This window comes from Colias eurytheme, chromosome 25, assembly GCF_061535395.1.
Source record: "Colias eurytheme isolate Ceu_HAF_F1 chromosome 25, ilColEury1 Martin Lab GWU primary, whole genome shotgun sequence".
NCBI classification, from domain to species: domain Eukaryota; kingdom Metazoa; phylum Arthropoda; class Insecta; order Lepidoptera; family Pieridae; genus Colias; species Colias eurytheme.
In genome coordinates, this window is record NC_143004.1 from 5,368,528 (window position 1) to 5,392,287 (window position 23,760).

Consider the following 23,760-nt stretch of genomic DNA (forward strand, 5'->3'; position numbering starts at 1 on the left):
TGCATCTTTACTATCATTGAAGAATTGAGGCTGACGTTGATGAGTTTATAAGATTTTTTCTTAATTCATTAAACGTCCGTATCGACAATATACATATTACATACGTTTAAATGGACTTAAATTGTACAATAAGAAAAAAAAGTTCTTTTTTAACAAAAAAAAAAAACATTATTAAGTATGACTTTCGCAGGGTAAATAACAAAAAACAACAACCATGAAAAAAAAACACTAATAAAAAAAACCCTAAAAAACCTATCAACGCAGCCTCTACCCCCATTCAATAGCCACAGATTATTGCTAGATATCATAACTCGATCGCCAGCGATCATGTCTCTTTGACTTCAAACGTCTTTCCCTCGTACTCTATGTGACCATAGACATCGTCATCGTACTCTAGATCGCGGCCATGTTTCACCGAGTCTATGGTCGGACCATAGAGTTTGACGCAGACTATTTCCTTATAGTTCTCCATGGCTAGAGCAAGAATGGACCCTCCTAGGAGGATCTCGCAGGAGGTAATGCGTTCTGGTGGTGTGTATACTGCTATTAGTTTACCTGAAATGCGGGTAGTTGTTAATTTAATTTTTACAAAGACATATTTATGTGTATGATGAATGATTTATTTGTTTGTATTGCCTTTGTCATCTATTTTGATGTTATTATTTTTAAGTATATAGATTATAAAAGAATAAGTGGAATTGAGCGCATAACTGCATAGTTTTTACTAAAATTAGGAAAATAAATTTATTTTTTATTTTATTTTAAGAAATCAACGAAAAATTAGGAATTTAGTGATCAACAAAAAAGATATGGGCGGGTGTAAGTGTGTAAGTGTAATGTTGATATATTATGTATTAAGTAGGTATGGAATATGTAGATATATGTGTGTCCCTATACGTATGTGTGGGTGTCTGCTTATGTGTTACGTACACATGTATGCACGAACTCGTATATGTGCACTTGTATGTATTGCATCTTTGTCATGTGTATACTGTATGTATTTATACATGTATGTATGTATGTATATGTATATCTTACCAGCAGCCAAATCCCACAGTCGCACAGATAAATCAGTAGCAGATAGATCAGCTGAGAGTAACAATGCTCCCGAACGACCGAGCCGTAACTGTGTAGCCGCGGATACGTGACCGCTTAGAGATAGACGGCAGTTACCTGGGAAACAAATATCAAATTACTCGCTACTTCTTAGAGTCCTAGATTTAACTAGTAACTTCTTAAAGTCCCAGACTGTAACTAGTAAGTTCTTTAAGTCCCAGATTCTAACCAGTAACTGCTTTAAGTCCCAGATTGCAACTCGTAACTTCTTAAAGTCTCAGATTATAACCAGTAACTGCTTTAAGTCCCAGACTGTAACTAGTAACTTCTTAAAGTCCCAGATTGTAACTAGTAACTTCTTAAAGTCCCAGATTGTAATTCGTAAATGCTTAAAGTCCCAGATTGTAACTCGTACACTAAATAACTCACCAGTAACCAAATCCCACACCAATATCCTGGTATCAGCGAGCGAGGACACCACACACCCGTCCACTGAACTTATAGCAAGGGCCACAGTATCGCAACCTGGCTTCCATTTCTTGAATAAAGTCCCAGATTGTAAGTCATACACTACTATGAAGTTTGGACTTGGCTCGTCTAGCTCACGGGATACTACGCATACATATGAACCTGTAAAGTGGAGAAATAAACATACAATTTATAACTTATCCATACTAATATTATAAATGCGAAAGTAACTCTGTCTGTCTGTCTGTTACTCAATCACGCCTAAACTACTGAACCAATTTGCATGAAATTTGGTATGGAGATATTTTGATACCCGAGAAAGGACATAGGCTACCTTTTATTGCGAAATATGTGCCACGGGCGAAGCCGGGGCGGACCTCTAGTTGTCAAAAATTATACAACAGAAAATATTAATAAAGTAATTAAGATGCAATTTACCATGATAACATTTGAAATGATCTGCACGGAGCTTTTGATTAAGTATGTATCTCTATTTTCATGTAAATATTTTGTCAAAATTAAATCTAAGTATAGGACTAACATAATTATTCATTTTTTTGATATTTTATTGTTGAATGTTAAAATTATGATGATAGATTTCAAATGAATACATAGAAACGTTTGGAATACCACAAGGATCTATTCTTGTTCCACTACAATAAAAGCATATTTCATCATTTACCTTCATACGTAATAGCCGCTTTAGAGGTAACGAAGTCATGATGTGGTATCCTAAGGTCATATAACAGTTTCCGAGATGTGAGCGACCATACTAACAACGGGAACGGCTTCTGAGTTTCATCTCCACACACCAACACTCTAAAAATATGAACTTAATATAAATGTTGGTCCTAGATATTTTTATAACGGTTAAGTAAAACAGACAAAATCAAAAGAATTTTTTTTAAGCTATTGCATAGCTTCTATCGCGGGCCTTGAGCGCGGGGACCGAATCGAGAAATTCCGTAATGAAAAAACCTCACGCTCCCCACTCCGACGGGCGCGGAGGTGTGGCTTGAAGGCATAGCATGCAATAGCTTTACCGTGGCAGTCCCCGAGTACCACTCGGCTTTTTTTTTAATATTATTTGACAATTACCTTCCATCTCCCGATACCAACAATGAATTTAAAAATCTATCTTCACCAGCTTTGAACGTCGTCACACAATCACCTGAAAGAGAAATGATCAAAAAATTAAAATTTTAATATTTCTATTTTCTATTGAACTTTACAATAATTGTCAAACATATCAAATAACAAATTTTTTAATACTTTACTTTACGAACAGATCATATATGTAACTGTATAATTAAAACTTTTTTTTTATCTATTTACAACATACCTGTTTCAATATTCATAAGATTCACATACATCCTATTCCTAGACAGAGCGACTAAATGCTTCGAGTCGTGTAGACCGTAGTACGGCATTTTTTGGTTCATTACACCTTTTAGCGCAACTACGAATTTACCCTGGAACATATAAATAATCGATGAAATATGAGGTTTTCTTTCTTCAGAAAAACGTTGGACACAGATCATAGTGGAGTTATTTACTTATTTAACACTTTAACTATATGAAATTAAATATAAAAAACAAAGGGCGGCCTGCCTGTGCAGCTATCTCTACCAGACAACGACGGGGGAAAGGTAAAAAGCGAAATATAATAATGAAACAACAAAAAAAGTTTTCTTTGATCTATTTTATGGGTACTTAACAAAATAATACATTCTAAGAATACATCTAAATAGACCAATTTTGTAAAGTAAATAAAACTTACCTGATCTAAATCATACACTCTCAGTTCACGTCTGCACAAGACAACGCACCGGTACTCGTCTATTGGCACTAAGTTTATAGGATGCGTCACTCCTACTATCTTTCGCACTAACTTACACCTGAAAATGTTTTATTTTTATCATAAAAGTAATAATATATTTTACCAGAAAACTAAACCACCTTCTAATTGTCAGAACTAGACAAAATTTAAATGGGACCAACCGGAATGTACCAGAATTCAAATAAAATTTTCTTAAATTAAATTTCATAATATACCCAAAAAGAAAATAAATTGTATCGATAAGCTTATTTTTATAAAAAACTAAATTTAGACTTTTATTAATAGATTAATTAGGTAGGGTAGATTTAATTAAAATTTAGTTTCCAATTTAATCTTATCAATTTTAAGTTACATTCTCAATAATTTTGCATTCATACCTTGTAACATCCCAAACGCAGATTTCCTCCCTCTCCGTAGAAACAGTAGCAATAAATTTGCCCCTAGTATCAAATCTAACGATCAAATCGTACGGCTTAGTATCAAAACCCTCGACCATAGAGAAGTCGCGCTTTTCTCTATTCTCCATGACTTTCCAGAAATCATCGTTCATTGGATAAAACGTAGGTACGGGTGGGTCGAAAATCTGTCTCATCCATTCCCGAACTATATCACTGTGGATGTCTATGCCTTCTCTTTGACGCCGCTCTATGGTAGCTCGGAGGAGGCCGTAGAATTGTCTATGGTCGTAGTCTAGCGCGTACGAGTGTGTTTCGAAGACTTCCTTGAGTATTTCAAGGTGTTCTGGTAAAGGGTCGATATGTACAAGGCCTATGTCTTCTAAAAAATGTCCGCAGTCTGTGGCCGCTAGTTTGTCGTGAACCCAGTCTAATTTTGTGAAGTATGGCTTGTTTGCGAATGCTTCTGGATCTTCTTTTAGTAAATGATAGTGCTGGAATGGAAGCTCGTCTAGTTTTCTTGTGTTGTAGCTGAAAAATAATTAATCTGTATAAAAAGATGATTATTTATAAAAAAATTGCATAGAAGATGACGTTACATTTGAATCTAACTCAAATAAAAGTGATGTTTTATTTGCTTACCATTCATCAGAGAATTTGTTTTCTTGCGAAATAAGACGTCCAGACATTTTGGGATCATTGTCGTTGTACCAAACTCCCTGCAAATAATATAAAAAATATAGATCAATTTTTGATTTTCTTTCCTCATGCGTATTCTCCGTCTGATATTTCCGTCCGGTATTTGTATATAATTATTTATTATAGGTATTTGTATTTTATAGGTATTTGTATATATATTAAAGTAGTATAAAATTTATGTCCTCTGTACAAAGCGTCACTTGCGGCTATAGCAACGCGCAACATGTGGTCGTAGCACCGGACAACATATGCCATAGCAAAGAGCAACATGTGGCCGTAGCACAGGACAACATGTGGCCGTAGCACCGGACAACATATGCCATAGCAAAGAGCAACATGTGGCCGTAGCACAGGACAACATGTGGCCGTAGCACCGGACAACATGAGGCCGTAGCACGCGCAACATGTGGCCGTAGCAACGCGCAACATGTGGCCGTAGCAACGCGCCACTTGTGACCATAGCAGTGCGCTACTTGCTGGTCTCCATAGCAACGCGGCCGGCGTCCCTAGCAACGCCCACACTCACCTCGTAGTACTCGGCCAGCGTGCGGCGCGCCTGGTGTCCGTCGCTCAGGTAGCGCTCGGCGGCCGCGGCGGCCAGCGCGGCGTCCCGCCAGCGAGCAGCCCCACGTGCGTCCCAGCGCAGCCATGGGGCTAGTAACGCGCTTACTTGCGGCCATAGCAACGCGGCTGGTGCCCATGGTACTGTAATACGTTATGTACTATAGTACTAACACATGGTACTAAAACATAGTACTATATGCAGCGAGATTGTCGAAACATAAGATCAATTCCGTTCAATCAACCCCGCATGCATAATCACTCTCAAATTAAACAGTTAACGAATGACCTCAAAATGCAAAATTGCGCTCAAATCAAGCAAATAATATTATACAAGATATCCCAGAATCACTGTACTAAGCAAAAAGGGACCTACAGTTTATATTAACATACGCTGATTACGTAAAAAATACTCATAAAATTTCAGACATGTTTTTCTATAATATGAGTTCTTAAAACTCTATGTTTTCACCCCTAACTACGCACCACCCCTAAATATTATAATAAAATAACTGGCAAGCCAGGCGCTAACATTTAAGGTTATATTTTCATAGACACAATGACCACATTCGTAGAGCATAGCCAATTGTGAAAAGGGGGTGAAAATAGAATTAAAAAAAAAAATTTACCTCATTCTGTTTTTTTTACGTAATCAGTGTTTGCAAAATATAGTTTTATTACTCAGCTAGAGTTCATCAGTATAAATATTAATACTTAGGTGTAATGCACAGTTGAAAACACAAAAGTGAATTTAATAAAATAAAACCATCGAAAATAATTAAAAATATGGTAACTATTCACACTATTTTTATCTGGGCATTTCTCAAGGATCTATCTTAGGTCCTTTGCTTTTTAATACGTATAAAACTGATGAATCTAAAAATAAACAAATTTTAACCACTTAAATAAGAAAAAAAGGTACTCACAATATGTCTCTTCGCTCCTAAACAGATCATCATGAGCTAACATATCCAGTATTTCCGTATCATCCAAACCCCGTCTAGACGCAGTTAGTAAAGACAAACAGGCTTTAACCTTCTCAGCGCCTAATGCTGCTTCAGTTGCAATGAGAATTTGTTCCAATTGAGCTTCTAATTCATCGCATATAACTAATTCAGGCGTGGTTTCTGGCTCTGACTGTTCTGTGAATGTTTCCGCTGATAGTGATATTTGCCATGCTAAGATCTGAAAAAGGATTTATGTATACATATGAATTAGTAAGTTATTGTCACGGCCCGGTCCCGGTATAGCGTGACTCATGCTTTAATGTAACAGGTGTTAGATGACCTAAAAAAAATTTTTTTTTTTACTTCTATTTCTTTCTAATTACCCTTTTTTATATTTCTGACTATTTCAGCAACTACCCTCACCTTGCAGTACAACGGTAGAGTACACTTTTGTACTGCCTTCACTGCGGCTTGTGGCAGTGAAGCAGCACCAGTCTTGCTTTACGTTGCTGCACATGCTGTGAGCACTGCTTTAGCTTCTTTTTTCTATTATTTTAACATGACCCTCTATTTTCCTACTACCAACTACCCTCACCTTACAGTACAGTGGTAGAGTACACTTTTGTACTGCTTTCACTGCGGCTTCTGGCGGTGAAGCAGCACCCGTCTTGCTATACGTCGCAGCACAAGCAGTGAGTACTGCTTTAGCTTCTTCCGCACCGACAGGTGGCGCTCGTACTACTTTCGGTCCGTCCTCAGATGATAATACTGCCATTATTGCTGAACTTGATGGCTCGTCTTTTTCTGTTAAGATAATAAGATAGGTTTCAAATTCAAATTCAAATTCAAATTTCTTTATTTGCAGAATGTAGATTTACAAAGATGTTAGGTAGGTACATATTACATAGGCTCTTAAACATTCTGGCTCTTAATTGAGCATGCAAATATATTACAAATTACAATAAACAATTTTATATTACACAACACTAGATCCCATTAACATTATATATATTAAAATTATAGCAGCTATTATAAATTTTTACAAACAAATATTTCGGTCGAATATTCGGTTCGGAAATTAGTTTTTTTTTACATAATATTATTATAATAAATAAAGATACAAAAGTCAATACAATATTTAAGCCTAAGCCAAGTCCTCGTTCATCTTACATGTCAGAAATTCATTCACCGTATAAAAGCATTTTTGTTTCAGAAATGAAGTAATCCTCCATTTAAATTTATTAAGATTACAACTCCTTATATTTGGGGGAAAGTGATTATAGATTTTTATAGCCATTCCTTGACAATTGGCACAAAATAATTTTGATTTACACATGGGGAAGCGTTTATAACGTTTAACAGATTTTTGAATTTATTTTATTAATCAATTATATCGTGACACAATCATTGATACACAATACATTACACATACTTAATTACCGTGAAAATTTTCAATAACTGTAATACACTAACTCATTGACCGCGACACGAATTCAATGATCATGTTACACTTCAGTAACCACAACTCACTTCAGTGACCACGACCCACTTCAGTGACCACCACTCACTCAGTGACCACAACTCACTCAGTGACCACGACTCACTTCAGTGACCACGACCCACTCAGTGACCACGACCCACTTCAGTGACCACAACTCACTTCAGTGACCACGACCCACTTCAGCGACCACGACCCACTTCAGTGACCACGACCCACTTCAGCGACCACAACTCACCCTCAGTGACCGTGACGATCATCTTGACGCCGCTGGGCAAGCGCTCCGGCAGCCAGCGCACTCCGCGCAGCGCGTCCGCTCCGCCCACGCACACCAGCACCGCCCGGCTGCGGGATAGTGCGTCGAGCAGCCGGTGTAGTGTTATTGAGAGGGATCCCGCTTCCTAAATAACAAAAATAATGATAAAAAATCAAAGATGCAAAGAACAAGAGCAAAGAAGAAACAATAACAAAGATATTTAATCATACAATTCAGGTCATAAAGATGTACCGTTTATAAGCAAAGTCGAACAGTTTTAAAAATGTCTAATTAACAATGACAAATAAGGATAAAGCATTACAGATAACCGGACCCGTTACATTTTGACATTTGACAAGTATAACTTTTTTATTGGTCCTTCGAGTCGGAGTATAATAATATCTATTTTTTTAGAATTTCACATTTCTAAGACTAATTAGAGGATTAGATTTATAGAGATTGTAAGATAAGATTGTAGTATGCCGTAAACAAATAAATAATGAGATTGTTGTAAGCTTACATTTTTGCCTCGATACACGGTGCCAGTATGTAGAACATGCAGCTGGTCAACTATAGACTTCAACAGCTGATGGGAAGTGCTAGATTGCGATGTGAGACCGACGAACCTACAAAAAGAAAATAGGTATGTGAAAAAAAAATTGGCATTAATTTTTTCCACCATTTACTTTACTTATATATTAACGTTACTTTAAAATGTATTAATGATTGCTTGATGTCCATTTTTATTTAAGTCGTTTGGAAATATCAATTGTAAGCAGTTTTTGAACAGATTTAAAACATGGAATTCAATAACTAAATATTCATCCTATAGCATCAAGCAAGCATTCATTTGAAATCTACACTCATTTATTTAAACTTTCAAAATTCTCACAAAATTACCGTATTGTACAACATTTTTTTAAAATCTCATTTACCAAAAATTTTTCATAATTCTCAAACCTAAGTGTACAGCATCAATATACCTATAAAATCTACCCTCATTTATTCAAAGTTTTATATCACAAAGTAACTCTATAACATCATCAATTATCTTTTAAAATCTACCCTCATTTATTAAGTTATCACAATTACTTACCGAACAACCAGCGCCAGATCGTCCAGCCAAGTGTGCGCAAGCGCAGCCGCTCTTGCCAATAAAGTAGCCTTTCCACAACCCGTACCTCCTATAACCACTAGAGGGACTTTACTGTCGCTTTGGACGTAGCTGGAAATTAAAATATAAATAACTAGCGGTCCACCCCGGCTTCGCACGTTGTACATATTCCGCAATAAAAGGTAGCCTATGTTCTTTATCAGGGTCTAAAGATTATCTGTGCCAAATTTCATCAAAATCGGTCCAGTAGTTTATCCGTGAAATCCATACACACATACATACATACAAACCTTTCCTCTTTATAATATTAGTATAGATTAATACCGTCATTATATCAACTTCCCAGCAAAATTAAGGTATCCAGAAACAATTAAGCACTTAAAAAATCATCATAAAAAGGTTAGTTTTAGCTTGACATACTAAAATCATTAACAATGAAAATAAGAATTGATTTATGGTGCAAGGATAGTAACTTACGTTTTCAGCTCGTTCAAAGTAATTTCTCTGTTCGACGTGCATTGTGTTGCTTTCTGGCAGAATAATAAATGTTCCGATATTTCCTCGAACAAACTGAAATGAAAATTTATAAAATGAATACATTTGATTAACCTATAGTGTGTTAAGCGCGTCGCCGCTTATCTAGTTTGCATTTTACTCAACACATCGATAATCTTTTACCACTAACTTAAAATTAACTGATAGTTTTTGCTCAATACAAATGACATTTTTTCTCAAAACAACTGACTTTTTCTACTCAAAATACTGGGCCGCTTTTACTTAAAATAGCTTATTTTTCACTCAATACAGTCAACTTTTCAACTAAAGACACCGCTTTTTTTTTAAAATCTGATCTTTTTTACTCAAATTAATAATGACAACTATCTCGCCTGATGTACCTACATCGGTGATCTGATCCAGTTTCCAGTTCTACGTACCCAGACTAGCTGGCTTGTTACTTAACACAACGATCTTAGCCAGCATGTGACAAAGCACTAAGAACTTGTTTTATTTAACACAACTATCCACTTTACTCAACAAACTATCGACTTTACTCAAAACAACACTTAACTCAACACAACACTTCAGTCAACACAACTAACCACTTTACTCAACAAACTATCGACTTTACTCAAAACAACACTTAATTCAACACAACTATCCACTTTACTCAACAAAATTATTTCCATCTCTATCATACTTCACCGTATTTAGTCGATAGTTGTTTTTCACAATTTATTTACTCACCTGGCCGGTATCCCACAATACCCCGCAGGCCCGTCCCCATCAGCCACAAGCGCGTCGAGCAGTGCGTCGAGCCGCTCGCCGAGCGCGGCTCGAACACCTGCTGTATATTCCTCGTCGCCAGCGGTATGTGCTCGACCGCGCACGCTTGCTCGGATTACGTTACGTTCGCTTAGGTATAGCTGTAATTTAGTTTAGATGCTTATATTTGTTGTATTATGAAGCACTAATATAAATGATTCAGCACAATTTTGTGACGTCATAGATGTTATTTCAACGGCTTAATAAACTAAGTTAGGCAATGACGTTTAATTTTGATTTGATGTAAGAGTTGGGCAAAATAAAAAGAAAAGTTATTTTTCTAAACCATTTGATCGTATTTTTCAACTGAAGCTATATCCATTTCTCTAATCATTATGATTCGAAGCACAGAAGTACTACGAGATCTCACCTGTAGTTACACGTGCTACGAGATCTTACACAAAGCTACACGTGCTACGAGATGTAACATAAAGCTACACGTGCTACAAAAATTATCTCAAGAATGCGTAGATTCGCTATCTGACAACAATTTTTCTAAAAATTTATACGGACGGACCTTCAAATCCCGCTGCAAGTTAGCCAGTCGTCGCTGCAGTTCTCTCAACTGCTCATCAGAGCCTTGCGGAGCGTCGGCCACTCCGGACCGACACACCCACACACAGCGGCGAGCAGTTTCGGAGCTCATCAGCACTGTGTGTTGTACTTCCTGAAAATTATGGAATCATGTTATCGTTTTTTTTAATTCTTTTACAGCTTGATAAATAAATGAGGCTTATTTTTTTTACTTGACAGACACCGCACACGTGCGCGCACCAGCCGGCGGCGTCGTGCTGCTGTCTAGCTTGTACCTTTCTTTTTATTTGACGTGACAACGTTTTATAATTCGATAGAGCCAGCTGCACGCACGAAAAAACATGACTCATGCGGCGTTACCTCGCTCTGAGGCGTTCCATGTAAGGCTTGAAGTGCAAGCGAGAGCGCGGAACGAGCGACAAAGAAGCACAATCGGACATTGTCACGTTCAACTATCGTCAGTAAACCGACTTTACAGACAACCAATTTTTTTTGCATATCATTCGACATTTTTTTTTTTAGTTTTTTTGTTTTTCTTTACGCTGACATACAAATGCTTCTTGTAGTGAAACTTCTCTAGGCACGTTGAAGGTAAAATTTCCAGGTTTTTTTTAATCTTGTCGAAGAAGTTGCACTTCTGACACGTCTGCTCGGCACACATGCTTTTTTACATAAAAGGCTTGACATATAAATTCCACTATTTTTTTTTTTGTTTTCATGTTTTAACTTGGCACTCGGCAGGGCAAATGTTGTGCTGGGCAGGGCATATTAGTCGCTTGCCGGATGAACTGTGAGCCAAGGTAACGACATTGTGGAGCCCCGACATGGCCCAGCTACGGCGAAGAACTGATGGCGGGATAAACTGGACCAATTTAATAGAGACTGGTCTACAATAGCACAAGATCGTGATTCATGGAAGCCTTTGCCCAGCAGTGGGAAACAACAGGCTAATACAATACAGAGTTTTAACTCCGCGTTACCTGCTCCAGCACGGTGGTGAGGTACGCGTCGCACGCCTCCTGCGGCAGCGTGCGCACGAGCACGTTGAGCGCGCGCGCCATCTCGCGGCGCCAGCGGGCCGGCGCGCCGCGCACCAGCCGGTAGCACGGCGGCGTCGTGCTGCTGTCTAGCGTGTACCTAACGTCATATCACGTATCAAAACATCTTATCCTACTAATATTATAATTGCGAAAGTTTGTGATGACGGATGTGTATGTGAATGTTTGTTACTCTTTCACGCAAATACTACTGAACCGATTACAATTAAATTTAGCACACATATAGAGGGTAACTTGGATTAACACATAGGATAGGTTTATTCCCGGAAATCCCACGGGAACTGGAACAATGCGGGTTTTTCTTTGAAAACGCGGGCGAAGCCGCGGGCGCAAAGCTAGTATTTACATATTACAACGATATCAGATCTATGATGACGCAGAAGTACAGAAGAGGCAAACACTGCTGATGTTTCATCTTTTTAACTGTTTGACCTGCTACGAGATCTTACATAAGGCTACACGATGGCTACACGTGCTACGAGATCGTCCATTTTTTCTCTATATGTGTATTTATTTATTTCCTTCATTTAAACGCTTTTAAATTGCTCTAAAGTTAACCGGGTTTATCAATACTCATGAAAACCCAGTCAAAACGAAAAATTCGAGTTAGTTTTAAGACTTTTTTTAATTTAAATGCATTTTTTTAAATAATTTTTCTTATTTATTTCTAATTAATTATTTACACTTCTACGAATAACTATTTACAGTTTATTTCACTACAAACAATTTCGTAATTAAGACTTCCACAAATAACACCACAGTTTAAAGTAAATACAATAAGAACATGAAATCTTAAACTCACCATTTATTCAATAAGCTCCTATCATTCTCATCATCGGCGGCCTCCAATGCCGCCTTGAAGTCCGCGCATTCCAATGTGTGAGGTAGCAATGGAGTTCCGAGATTAGAGTTCAAAAACAACACTGGTACTACTGCACCTAGTTCTGATTGACCTGAAAAATAGAGTTTAATTTTTAGTTGGCATAAATTACAAATTGAGAAACATTCAATTTTACATACAGTGTAAACTCTATATTACGTCACTTAAGGGACCGTGCATTTTTCGACGTTATAGAGAGTGGTCGTTAAATGGAAAGAAAGGGAAAATTGCATGATTGGTCCCGAGACAGGAATATTGTTTTGAAATTGCTATGAAACCATGTTATCATCGCTTGATCAAGGACCAAGGTCTTCATATTGAGGTTTCTTCAAATTTTTTGGCAGATCGTCCATCTTCTTCGGCATGCAGAATTTTTTATTTAACGTGTAACTAACGAAAGCCAAGTAGTTGAGGTGAACATGTGTAAGTTCATTCACACAACAAACAAACGACTGCATTTCTTAGAATCTTCGGTATGTCAGTAAAAAAGAATGTACACAACTACATTTTCATTGATTTCGGCAACTTAGTCAGTACTTCCTAGTAATTGGTAATGTCTTATTGTGGTCGTTAATTAGAGTGAGCGCGATGCTATATGGAGTGTTGATGGAGTGTATTATTGTATAGACAACAATATAAACCAACCAAAGTCGAGAAATCTTGACGTTATACGGAGTTTGACGTTAAATGGAGTATCGTTATATAGAGTTTATACTGTATTATAATTTATAATGTATGAAAATATATAAAAATTACAACGAATATTATATTTTCTACACGTGCTACGAGATCTCACCTCTAGTTACACGTGCTATGAGATCTTACATAAAGCTACGCGTGCTACGAGATGTTACATAAAGCTACACGTGCTACGAGATTTTTTATTAAGCTACACACGCTACGAGATTTTCTATTAAGCTACACTGCTACGAGATTTTCTATTAAGCTACACTGCTACGAGATTTTCTATTACGCTACACGTGCTACGAGATTTTCTATGACTCTACACGTGCTAAGAGATTTTCTATTAAGCTACACTGCTACGAGATTTTCTATTACGCTACACTGCTACGAGATTTTCTATTACGCTACACGTGCTACGAGATTTTCTATGACGCTACACGTGCTACGAGTTTTTCTATTAAGCTACACTGCTACGAGATTTTCTATTAAGCTACACTGCTACGAGATTTTCTATTACGCTACACGTGCTACGAGATTTTCTATGACGCTACACGTGCTATGAGATTTTCTATTAAGCTACACTGCTACGAGATTTTCTATTAAGCTACACATGCTACGAGATTTTCTATTACGCTACACGTGCTACGAGATTTTCTATTAAGCTACACTGCTACGAGATGTTCTACTACGCTACACGTGCTACGAGATTTTCTATGACGCTACACGTGCTACGAGATTTTCCATGACGCTACACGTGCTACGAGATTGTCTATTAAGCTACACTGCTACGAGATTTTCTATTACGCTACACGTGCTACGAGATTTTCTATGACGCTACACGTGCTACGAGATTTTCTATTAAGCTACACATGCTACGAGATTTTCTATTACGCTACACGTGCTACGAGATTTTCTATTAAGCTACACTGCTACGAGATTTTCTACTACGCTACACGTGCTACGAGATTTTCTATGACGCTACACGTGCTAAGAGATTTTCTATTAAGCTACACTGCTACGAAATTTTCTATTACGCTACACTGCTACGAGATTTTCTATTACGCTACACGTGCTACGAGATTTTCTATTAAGCTACACGTTCTACGATATTTTCTATTAAGCTACACGTGCTACGAGATCTTCCATAAAGCTACATGTGCTACGAGCAGCCCTTATCCAACTTACGTGCAAGTTCCGATATACAGAGCACAGGAAAGCGATGATCCCGCTGTTGTTCAAGCGGTGAACGCCAGTGTAGATCCGCTACGTGCACGCGCCAGCCGCGCTTGCGTGCGCGCAAGCGGAGCCGCGCCGCTACGCCGCAGTGCAACGCGCCCTTTTCTGCGCAACAATCTGGGGAAAATGCATAATTGACAAGTTAGATCTTTATTATTATTTTATGTGGTAATCTCGCAGTTTTACTTATAATCAACAATAGAAATCACTGTGACAATATTTTAATTTATCGATTTTGGTCGTTAGTGATTACATGCATACTACGATATCTTTCAGGAGAAAAATTACTCCGTTTCTGTGATATTTACCAATTTATAATATGTGGATAATTGTATGAGCAGTATTCAAAACAACGCATATTTTACAAACTACATTTATTATTACTACATTCATTATATTATAAAAACTACATTTTTTACGTTTGTAGACCATTATAATCGCTATATTTTTGTTTTATGGAAAGCTAAAACATGGTTTGATGGTTCAGCAAAATTACGGTTGTCCACTCACCCTGCGAATCCGCTGCACACACATATATCAGCATGGCCCTCCGCTTCCTGGCTCGCTGGCTACTGCTCTTGCCCAGCAGGTACGCCCTATGCTCCTCCGAGAGAGCCGACACATTCGCCGGCATAGGAGGGCCCACGCCTACAACCTCCTCGCGTGGTGACGCACATGCTTGCGGTGATGATAGCGAGATGGAATCTGAAATGAAGTATGGATTATTGATAAAATGTATAGGATTACGCGAACATGGTAATGATAAGTGGCACTTGACTTTTTGTAGGTATAGTAGATTAGCAGTTTTATTAAGCCTTTGAAAATTAATAAATCAAAAAAGATATACCATAGAAAAGCTACGAAACTAGATACGAAAAGTATAGTATAAACACACAATCATTAAAGTACTAATAATTGAGAATCTTCCGTCATTTAGGAAACGTCGAGTGAGAAGACGATTCATTTACATTAAAATTTTGTGAAACAATAATGAATGTAATAAAACACATACGAGTACAAGTAATTATATAACTTACCAGAGACGCTGGATCCAATCTGTGCTCTAGGCCCTTTAAGTTGCGGCTTCTTGTCCTTAAAGGAGGGGGCTGGCTCGAGCAACTCCTGCGCAGGCTCCGCCGCAGCGTCGAACGACGGTTTGGTGACTCGGTACGGCGGGGACCTGCGGGCGCAGCAGTTCGGTCTACTCTATGTTATTATGCTTTTTTGTTGAAGGATTTAGGATATAATATGTGTTTTTCTATTCGTTATAAAATATGAGAACGTGATGAAATGTTTCTATTGCAGGGAAATAGGCCTGTTATAACTAAAAGAAAGTAACCTAAACTTGCGATTCTAACGAGTACCTAACTACGAAATATACCTTATACATACAGTTTTATTTTAAGCGAACGAAATTTTGACGACCTGGTCCGAGTGGCAGGGAGCCGCTGGATGCAGGCCGCCGGTGACCGGGCGTGGTGGAAAACCTTGAGGGAGGCCTTTGTCCAGCAGTGGACGTCCCACGGCTGACACGAACGAACGAAATTTAAAAAAAATTCTTGAACAACACCTTGATGATATTATTTTAAACCCGGTCTATAATGATTATTATCCGTAGTAATTATCGAAGTAAAATTTTAAACAATCTGACACCGCAAAGTTTACATTAAAAGGGGATTGTTAACGTTTATTTCCTCAAATATCATGTTAAAAGGCTTTGTAAAACTTTTAAACGACTATTGCCGCTCCTTAAAAACATCTTTCGCCCGACAAGAGCCTCATTTAAGTTTCCAAACTCTTTGTAAAATGTTACAGACTTAATGAAAAATCTTTGAGTTTATTCCTTCGAGTATCTAATGTTGTTTCTATTATGAGTAAATATTCCTAGAGATAGCCACCTAAACAGTGAAAAAGTAGAGCTATCTGTAGTTCAGTTATTGTTATGTTACATAGTTTGGTAGTTTAACTACTGTATTTGTCATTTATCTATTAGTTGGAATATTATAAAAAATGCTCCGAAAATTGAATTAATTTTTCATTAATTTTCTCTATTGATCGAGTGTAATTTCAAATAGACATCATGTTCTTGCAGACCTAAATAATAAATACCATTTATTTTGTCGTTTACCAAGGCTCTACATATTTTAACATGTTAATATAAATTATAGTTTTCGTAACGTATATGTATGTGCTAAAAGATATATATCTCTACATAGAGCCTAGAGATGAAATTGCAAAGATATATCACTATAGTTATATGCGACATATTTCAATATGATATAATCAATCACTGAAAACATGAACCTATCAGATCCTCTATATTATATTACGGGCAAAGCTTTTAGTATGAGTAAATATTTATCATCGACACTCAGCTGATTGGGGCGAAAGGGGTACAATAGTAATAGGGCTGGCTATTGTTAGTATCTAAATTGAAATCTAACTAGCTAAGCATTGTTTTATAATATTCATTTATATTATATCTATACTAATATTATAAAGCTGAAGAGATTTTTGTTTGCTGTAACGCGCAAATCTCAGGAACTACTGTTTCGATTGGAAAAATTCTTTCAGTGTTAGATAGCCCATTTATTTAGGAAGGCTACATATTATTACGCTATAACCAATAGTGCGGAGCAATGCGACTAAAACCGCAGGGCACAACTAGATATTGGATAAATTTAACTTCTTGCCAAAGGTTTTTTGTCACAAGAATACATTTTATTTATGATCACTTTTACAACGAGAAATTTTTCGTTTAACTTTACGATAACATTAAAATGTATATTATATTTTGCACTGAAATTGCATACGAAAATTATTCGAGAAGCTGAAATAACTCGAACTTTAAGTAGGGATAGAATTCACGTCCCAAAATTCTATGCAAGCTAAAGTAGCCGGTAGAGCTATGAATATGGAATTTCAACAATGTTAGGCATATATACTAATAAAACTTTACGAGAATTTATGTGTGTTTAATATCAAAGTGTAGTAAATATATTATAATTTATACTACGCTTGGTCTCAAGGTATACCTAGATATCGTAATTAAATGTAAGTTAACTATTGATTAAGTTAACTGTTAACTGTGCAAAAAATAACTGTATTGTACTATGAAAGCATGACATACGTAGTTAATGTGTTGAAATTCAAGGTACAAATACAAGTTGATGTGAATCTAATATATATATATATATATATATATATATATATATATATATATATATATATTATAAAGGCGAAAGTTTGTATGGATGTATGGATGTTTGTTACTCTTTCTCACGTAAAAACTACTGAACCGATTACAATGAAATTTAGCACACATATAGAGGGTAACTTGGATTAACACATAGGATAGTTTTTATCCCGGAAATCCCACGGGAACGGGAACTATGCGGGTTTTCCTTTGCAAACGCGGGCAAAGCCACGGGCGGAAATCTAGTGAATTATATATCAAAATAGTTTGCAAAATCCAAAAGTGCACGCCTCTTAATTTTTTTTTAATAATTATTTATTAATTATTATTTTTGTTTATTTAATAACAATTAACTAAACCACATCGAATCAGACCCTGAAAAATGAAAGGGTTCTATTCCTGAGCATACTCAAGCGTAAGAGAAAAAAAAAGACTCGATTAGTAAAGTAGGGTGATTGCGCTGGTTTTCGTCCAGTTATGGGAGTTGCCAACTTTGTGATGCGAAATAAATATTTTGGAGCACCCTTCCTTAAACAAATAATATTTTTATTTAGTCCTTATATAGTCTTCTTTAAGATAATATTAGGTGAAAATAAATCATTTTGACGTATCTTTTTATTTAAATTATTTTCTGCAAAAGTAGGGTAAATGCTAGTTTTCGTCCAAAAAAACTGGTTTTCGTCCTAGTGTAAGCTAGTTTTCGACCACCGTGTAGAAAAAGGAGGGTAGGTCAACTATTAAGTTAAAAACCAATTACAGGTAAATATATACTTTTATTTAATCAACATCACAATTTCTCACTACCTTACAGGTTTAGTTTTACTAATAATAATCAATATAACTAGTCAACACTGAGATCTATGTAGCACTTGGCAGTCTTTATATGCGTTAGTGATGACTGTTTAATCATTCGTAATAAAGAAAGGAATGCGTTACTTACAATGTAAATGAATAAAGTAATAATTATAGGACTGAGAAATTACATCAAAAAACAGAAATATTCATTCTAATACTTTGTTTATCAAATGAAACGTACTATATTAAACACAGCCATAATAATACGTTTTAGCTACTAAAATAAACTATACTATACCTTACTGAACTATGCATTATTGTCTTACTGATGCCTTTATTCTTTAAGATTCTTCAGTGTACGTAGCGTTTTTTTTCTAGCTTTCTTAGACTCCTTCGAGGCCATCTAAAAACAATAAGATCTTTCTTAGGATACGTTGAGTAAGTAGAATAAAAAAATATTGCATTGGCAAAACAGACCTAGAATAAAAGATGATACTCAAGTGAATGATAATCAAGAAAAATACAGTGTATTATGTCTGACCTACCCCCATTTATGCCACGAATAATTGACTCTACTTCACATAAGGAGAATGATACATGACTGAATGAATGACAATATTAGGTACCTACAACACTCTGGCCCTCACCAATTATTTATAAGGAAGATACTGAATAGAAAACTTTTCAATACGTAAAAAAGACGAAAAGTACTGCAAAAGAATAGCCATTTTTAATTTTTGTCCACTCCAATACTCATTCATGGACGAAAACTGAAACGTTTAAAGCTAAATTTAGTTTTCGTCCACTTCTTTAAATATTTTTTTATTTTGGCAGCACTGACAAAGCAGTGGACGGAAACCAAAAAATCTAAACTAATAGCAATAAAGATCACTTCGGGAGAAACTATTCGGTATTTTAAAGGTCCGATACAGTAAAAAGAACCTAACAAATATTCACGTAGCTGTTTGAGTTTTCGTCCACTTGGACGAAAACCAAATATTTTGAGAATTTGGTAACCTAGTATCCGTCCACTTAATTTTTCGAAGAGTATTATAAAAAAAGTATGATAAACACTTCTAATTGCGTTTAATAGGCTTATAACTAAACATACGTACCAAAAACATTACGTTAACTAGCTAAAACAGTGATTTAACTTACCATGAACTTTTCTCGCCGGCAAATTTTTCTCTCGCGCGATGACATCTGCAAGGCACGGATGGGAAGCGGCCACTTTTACGTTAATTTTTTGAACTCTCTTCTTGTCAAATCAAATTTTGATGTTGATAGTACTGTTGCTTACACATTAAGGACCGTAAAAAGTGCAAACTTGCGCGGGAAGGTAGGTTTGTATTCAAGTTTTACGCACGTGATTGTAGCAGGTCAGTCAAATGGACGAAAACCGAAACTGGACGGCAAACCAGCGCAATTACCCTATTTCGGTCGCTATCGTGTTAACAAGAAAATCCTCCGCACATACAGACACACGGACGTCCAAGACAGAACTTTTTTAAACTGTTTTTTAACTAGTTTAAATAACAAAAATGACATCAAAAATATCATGAATGTTAAAAATAGTGTTTTTTCTTAATATGTGTGTGTATGTATTATCTTACAAGTGCAATGTATGATACATAAAGACATTTTAAGTTTGAAAAATCAGATGCTTTGCGCGAAGTGACAGTAGTACCCACCTCAACGCTTCGCTTATGAGGCGTGCAAAAGGATAACGCTAATTTTTATTTAAGAGACAAAACTGTAATTATATAAAAATAGCATTAACATCAAAAGTATGGTTCGATAAACTGTCAGGTAAATTTTTCCATACCAAACATTATTTGAAAAACATTTCCGAAAAATAAGTCTGTACCTAATCTATATCAGATTGATTGCTACTAAAATAGCCAATTTTACCTAGGTACATCTCAAATCCGACAAACAAACCAATAAAGTATACACATATTATACTATAGTATAGAGTACTACACAGTATACATCTTTCTACTCATGTGGTATACATACTACTAAATCCATAGCTACAGGGTACAGGCGTGGCAGGGGGACGGGCGCTTACGTCATCAATGACGTCATCGTGACGCGGTGCCGACCTACTTCGAGCTTACGACTATGTACAAAGCTCGGCTGTTTACTTTTAAAATGAAATACCCATTCCAGCTGTGTATAGTGATAGCGCTCGGAAAATATTTAATTATTTGTGTTAGCGTGTCCGCAGAGATTGTGTGATTTTATGTGATAATAATGAATCGCGGCTGTATTACGTGTACGGGAGGAAAGTCATGAAATTCGTATGAAGCTAACCTGTGCAAAAAATAACAGATTTTAATTTTCGGTGTCTAATTTGCTTAAGTACTGTTTATTTAGGTAGAGTCGTGCGGTGCATGGAAAATTTTCAACATATGAACATTTTGAAAATTATATAACTAATGAAAAGTGGAATTGTTAAACGGCCAGATTTCGTTCAAACTTTGTAGATTTATTTAGGACCGATGACAATACACTAATTTGATAAAATAAATAATAGTTAAAAAAAAATAAAAAACACGCATTTTATAGAAAACCGAACTAAAAGCGTGTTTTTTAGTTTTTTTAAACTATTATTTTAAGTTAAATATCGTTTTTTGTAAATTTTGTTTTTGTGTGCAACAACTTGTACAATAAAGTGTTTTCTATCTATCTATCTATCTATTGCTAGATAAAAAATATTATTACTGCTATGTAAAAAATATTAATATGAAAATGTACCTATTGGTAGGACATCTAGTATCGTACGTATATCTAACCTATGTGCTTTTTAAAAATTATAAATCTACCGATTCATCACTTGGTAATAATGTCACTGAGAGTCTATTTAACACTTTTTATGTCAATTTTCAAAAATTATAGAGAAGTTGCGACCGGCCATAAAAGTAATAAAAATAATATTTAATGAAACTAACACACTATTTGTCGTTATAAATATCTACCGAGATGCAGCTTAACTACATGTTATTTATTTGACGTATAGCTTATCATGCAATATTTATAGTTAATCCCAATTTACTGGATATTATAAATGAAGATGCACGACCTTCAATTCCAAATACTTAGAGCTCTATATTTTTTATATTACACTAGAGGTGTAGTAGTAGATTTTATTTGTGTATCATTTTAGTGATTCCGAAAACTTTAGATCGTCGATGGTTAAGATTCTGTGTTGGTACTCCGAATGATCTTGATACTTTTCAAACTTTTTACTGACTGGTTACAAAAACGGAAGTATCAAAACTGACAAATTCGCTATATTTTCCACAATAACAGTGTTCATACGTGCTATGCGCACACGCACATGAGAGCACAGTTGAGAGTCCAATTAGTCATACTGTCTGTGTTGTTTACATGTTATGTAAATCGCTCATTTACATCCACATGCCTCTGACGTAGTCATAACAATTAGATACAGAACTATTATTGTACGCTTTTAAAAGGTTAGTGAATTCGTTATTATTGAGATTTGCTAGTTTTTGAGTAATCTATACTTATATCTATATATATAAAACTCAAAGGTGACTGATATAGTGATCTATCAACGCACAGCCCAAACCACTGGACGGATCTGGCTGAAATTTGGCATGCAGGTAGATGTTAGGACGGAGGCGTCCCCTAAGAAAGGATTTTAGAAAATTCATCCTCCAAGGGGATCAAATAGGGGATGAAAGTTTGTACCATGAAAATTTATCTTTTCCACGCAGGCGAAGCTGCGGGCAACAGCTAGTTACATATAAAGCTGAAGAGTTTGTTTGGTTGAACGCGCTATTCTCAGGAACGATGTGTTAAATTATTATTAACAAAAAAATATTTCACTGTTAGGTAGCCCATTTATCGAGGAAGCCAATAGGCTATAGGTATATCTTCACGCGACTACCAATACGAACGGAGTAACGCGGGTAAAACCGCGGGGACAGCTAGTGTAGTAATTTGCTCTTTGCTCCACTACAATTTACTAGTTAGATATATAAAAGAAAAAAAAACGTATGTCGCTACCCTATCAACATATGTATGAAATAATCTTATATATAAAAATACAAATATATCAATAATCTTATATAATATAATAACTCGAGAACGGCTGAACCGATTTCGATAATTCTTTTTTTATTATATTCCTTGAAGTACGAGGATAGTTGTATTTCATTGTAGAGAAAACGTAAACATGTACCACGGGCGAAGCCGGGGCGGACCGCTAGTATCAGGATAAAAGAATTGTATGTTAATCCAAACTTTCCTTGACTTTCTTCTTTGGTATACGGTATACCTAATTTAACATGTTTCAGAACAATAGAGTACTTTGAAAATATCTGGACTACCACATTTAAACCTACCAATCACTAGCATTCATAAAGGTATCACTACCTATAACTATTTTCCGAATTAAAAAAGCACAAGGTACCCCTGGAAGTCTGGCTAGCAGTTTCAAAGACCTAACCAATGAATTAATGCATAAATTATCCTCATTCTATGTAGGTAACCCGCAAAGCGTGTAGATAAAATCACAACGATATCCTTACTTAAGGTAATTTTTTAATAAGCTCCAGTAATCTGGATTCAAATCTTAATTGCTTAATTACAATGCGTACTTAAGCAAATAAGAACGCTTTAACCTCATTTCAAGATCGAGAGATAATTTTCCTTTTGTTACCGCTTAATTACTAAAATATCAAGATTGTTGGAGCTTTGCTAAATATTTTTGTGCTTGACGCAGCGCACGATTTGTTACCGTGGTTTCATTTTTATTTGACTGCAACAAAAATAATAATAAAAAAACTGGAAATATAGGTAAATGTCTAAAATATTTTAAAATTTTATTAAAATATTAGTACTAGCTGCCAGAGATGACGATTTTCTGTCCTGTTTTCGAGTTGCCTTTCCAACCTTCCTTATTCTTAAAAACTTCGCCGTTCTCGAGTTTTACGCTTAGCAACAAAGTTGGCAAGTCTTTTCTATTACTTATATAGTTTTGAGCATCGCTACAGGAAAGTGTACGATTTTTTTCTATTTATTTGTTAACTAATCTCCATTGAAATTAGATTTATAAGAAGTACCTACAGCACATTACAAAAAGCACTTTAAATCGAATGAATCATACAAACGAAACATTCCTCTTTAAAAATTATCTAAAAAACGTTGAAAATAAACAGACTGGGTGTCGCGCGTATGAATCAAGAT

At 36.0% G+C, this 23,760-nt stretch overlaps 1 protein-coding gene across 1 annotated transcript in view; it reads right to left on the minus strand.

Moving 5' to 3' along the window:
- Positions 1–276: 276 nt before the first annotated feature.
- LOC149897643 (NACHT and WD repeat domain-containing protein 2) overlaps positions 277–23,760 on the minus strand; it is a 45,631-nt gene continuing 22,147 nt past the window's right edge. Inside the window, exons 2-24 of the mRNA XM_090116209.1 lie at positions 15,587–15,750; positions 15,060–15,254; positions 14,499–14,666; positions 12,552–12,702; positions 11,672–11,828; positions 10,675–10,824; positions 10,080–10,258; positions 9,312–9,404; positions 8,817–8,945; positions 8,241–8,346; positions 7,703–7,865; positions 6,562–6,770; positions 5,946–6,204; positions 4,985–5,163; positions 4,402–4,478; positions 3,742–4,290; positions 3,305–3,422; positions 2,867–2,996; positions 2,623–2,695; positions 2,207–2,343; positions 1,486–1,686; positions 1,039–1,173; positions 277–555 (exon numbers count right to left, since the gene is read on the minus strand). Of these exons, the coding sequence (XP_089972335.1) occupies positions 326–555; positions 1,039–1,173; positions 1,486–1,686; positions 2,207–2,343; positions 2,623–2,695; positions 2,867–2,996; positions 3,305–3,422; positions 3,742–4,290; positions 4,402–4,478; positions 4,985–5,163; positions 5,946–6,204; positions 6,562–6,770; positions 7,703–7,865; positions 8,241–8,346; positions 8,817–8,945; positions 9,312–9,404; positions 10,080–10,258; positions 10,675–10,824; positions 11,672–11,828; positions 12,552–12,702; positions 14,499–14,666; positions 15,060–15,254; positions 15,587–15,750 (3,952 nt within the window). The 3' untranslated portion in view covers positions 277–325. The remainder of the gene's footprint in view (positions 556–1,038; positions 1,174–1,485; positions 1,687–2,206; positions 2,344–2,622; positions 2,696–2,866; positions 2,997–3,304; positions 3,423–3,741; positions 4,291–4,401; positions 4,479–4,984; positions 5,164–5,945; positions 6,205–6,561; positions 6,771–7,702; positions 7,866–8,240; positions 8,347–8,816; positions 8,946–9,311; positions 9,405–10,079; positions 10,259–10,674; positions 10,825–11,671; positions 11,829–12,551; positions 12,703–14,498; positions 14,667–15,059; positions 15,255–15,586; positions 15,751–23,760) is intronic.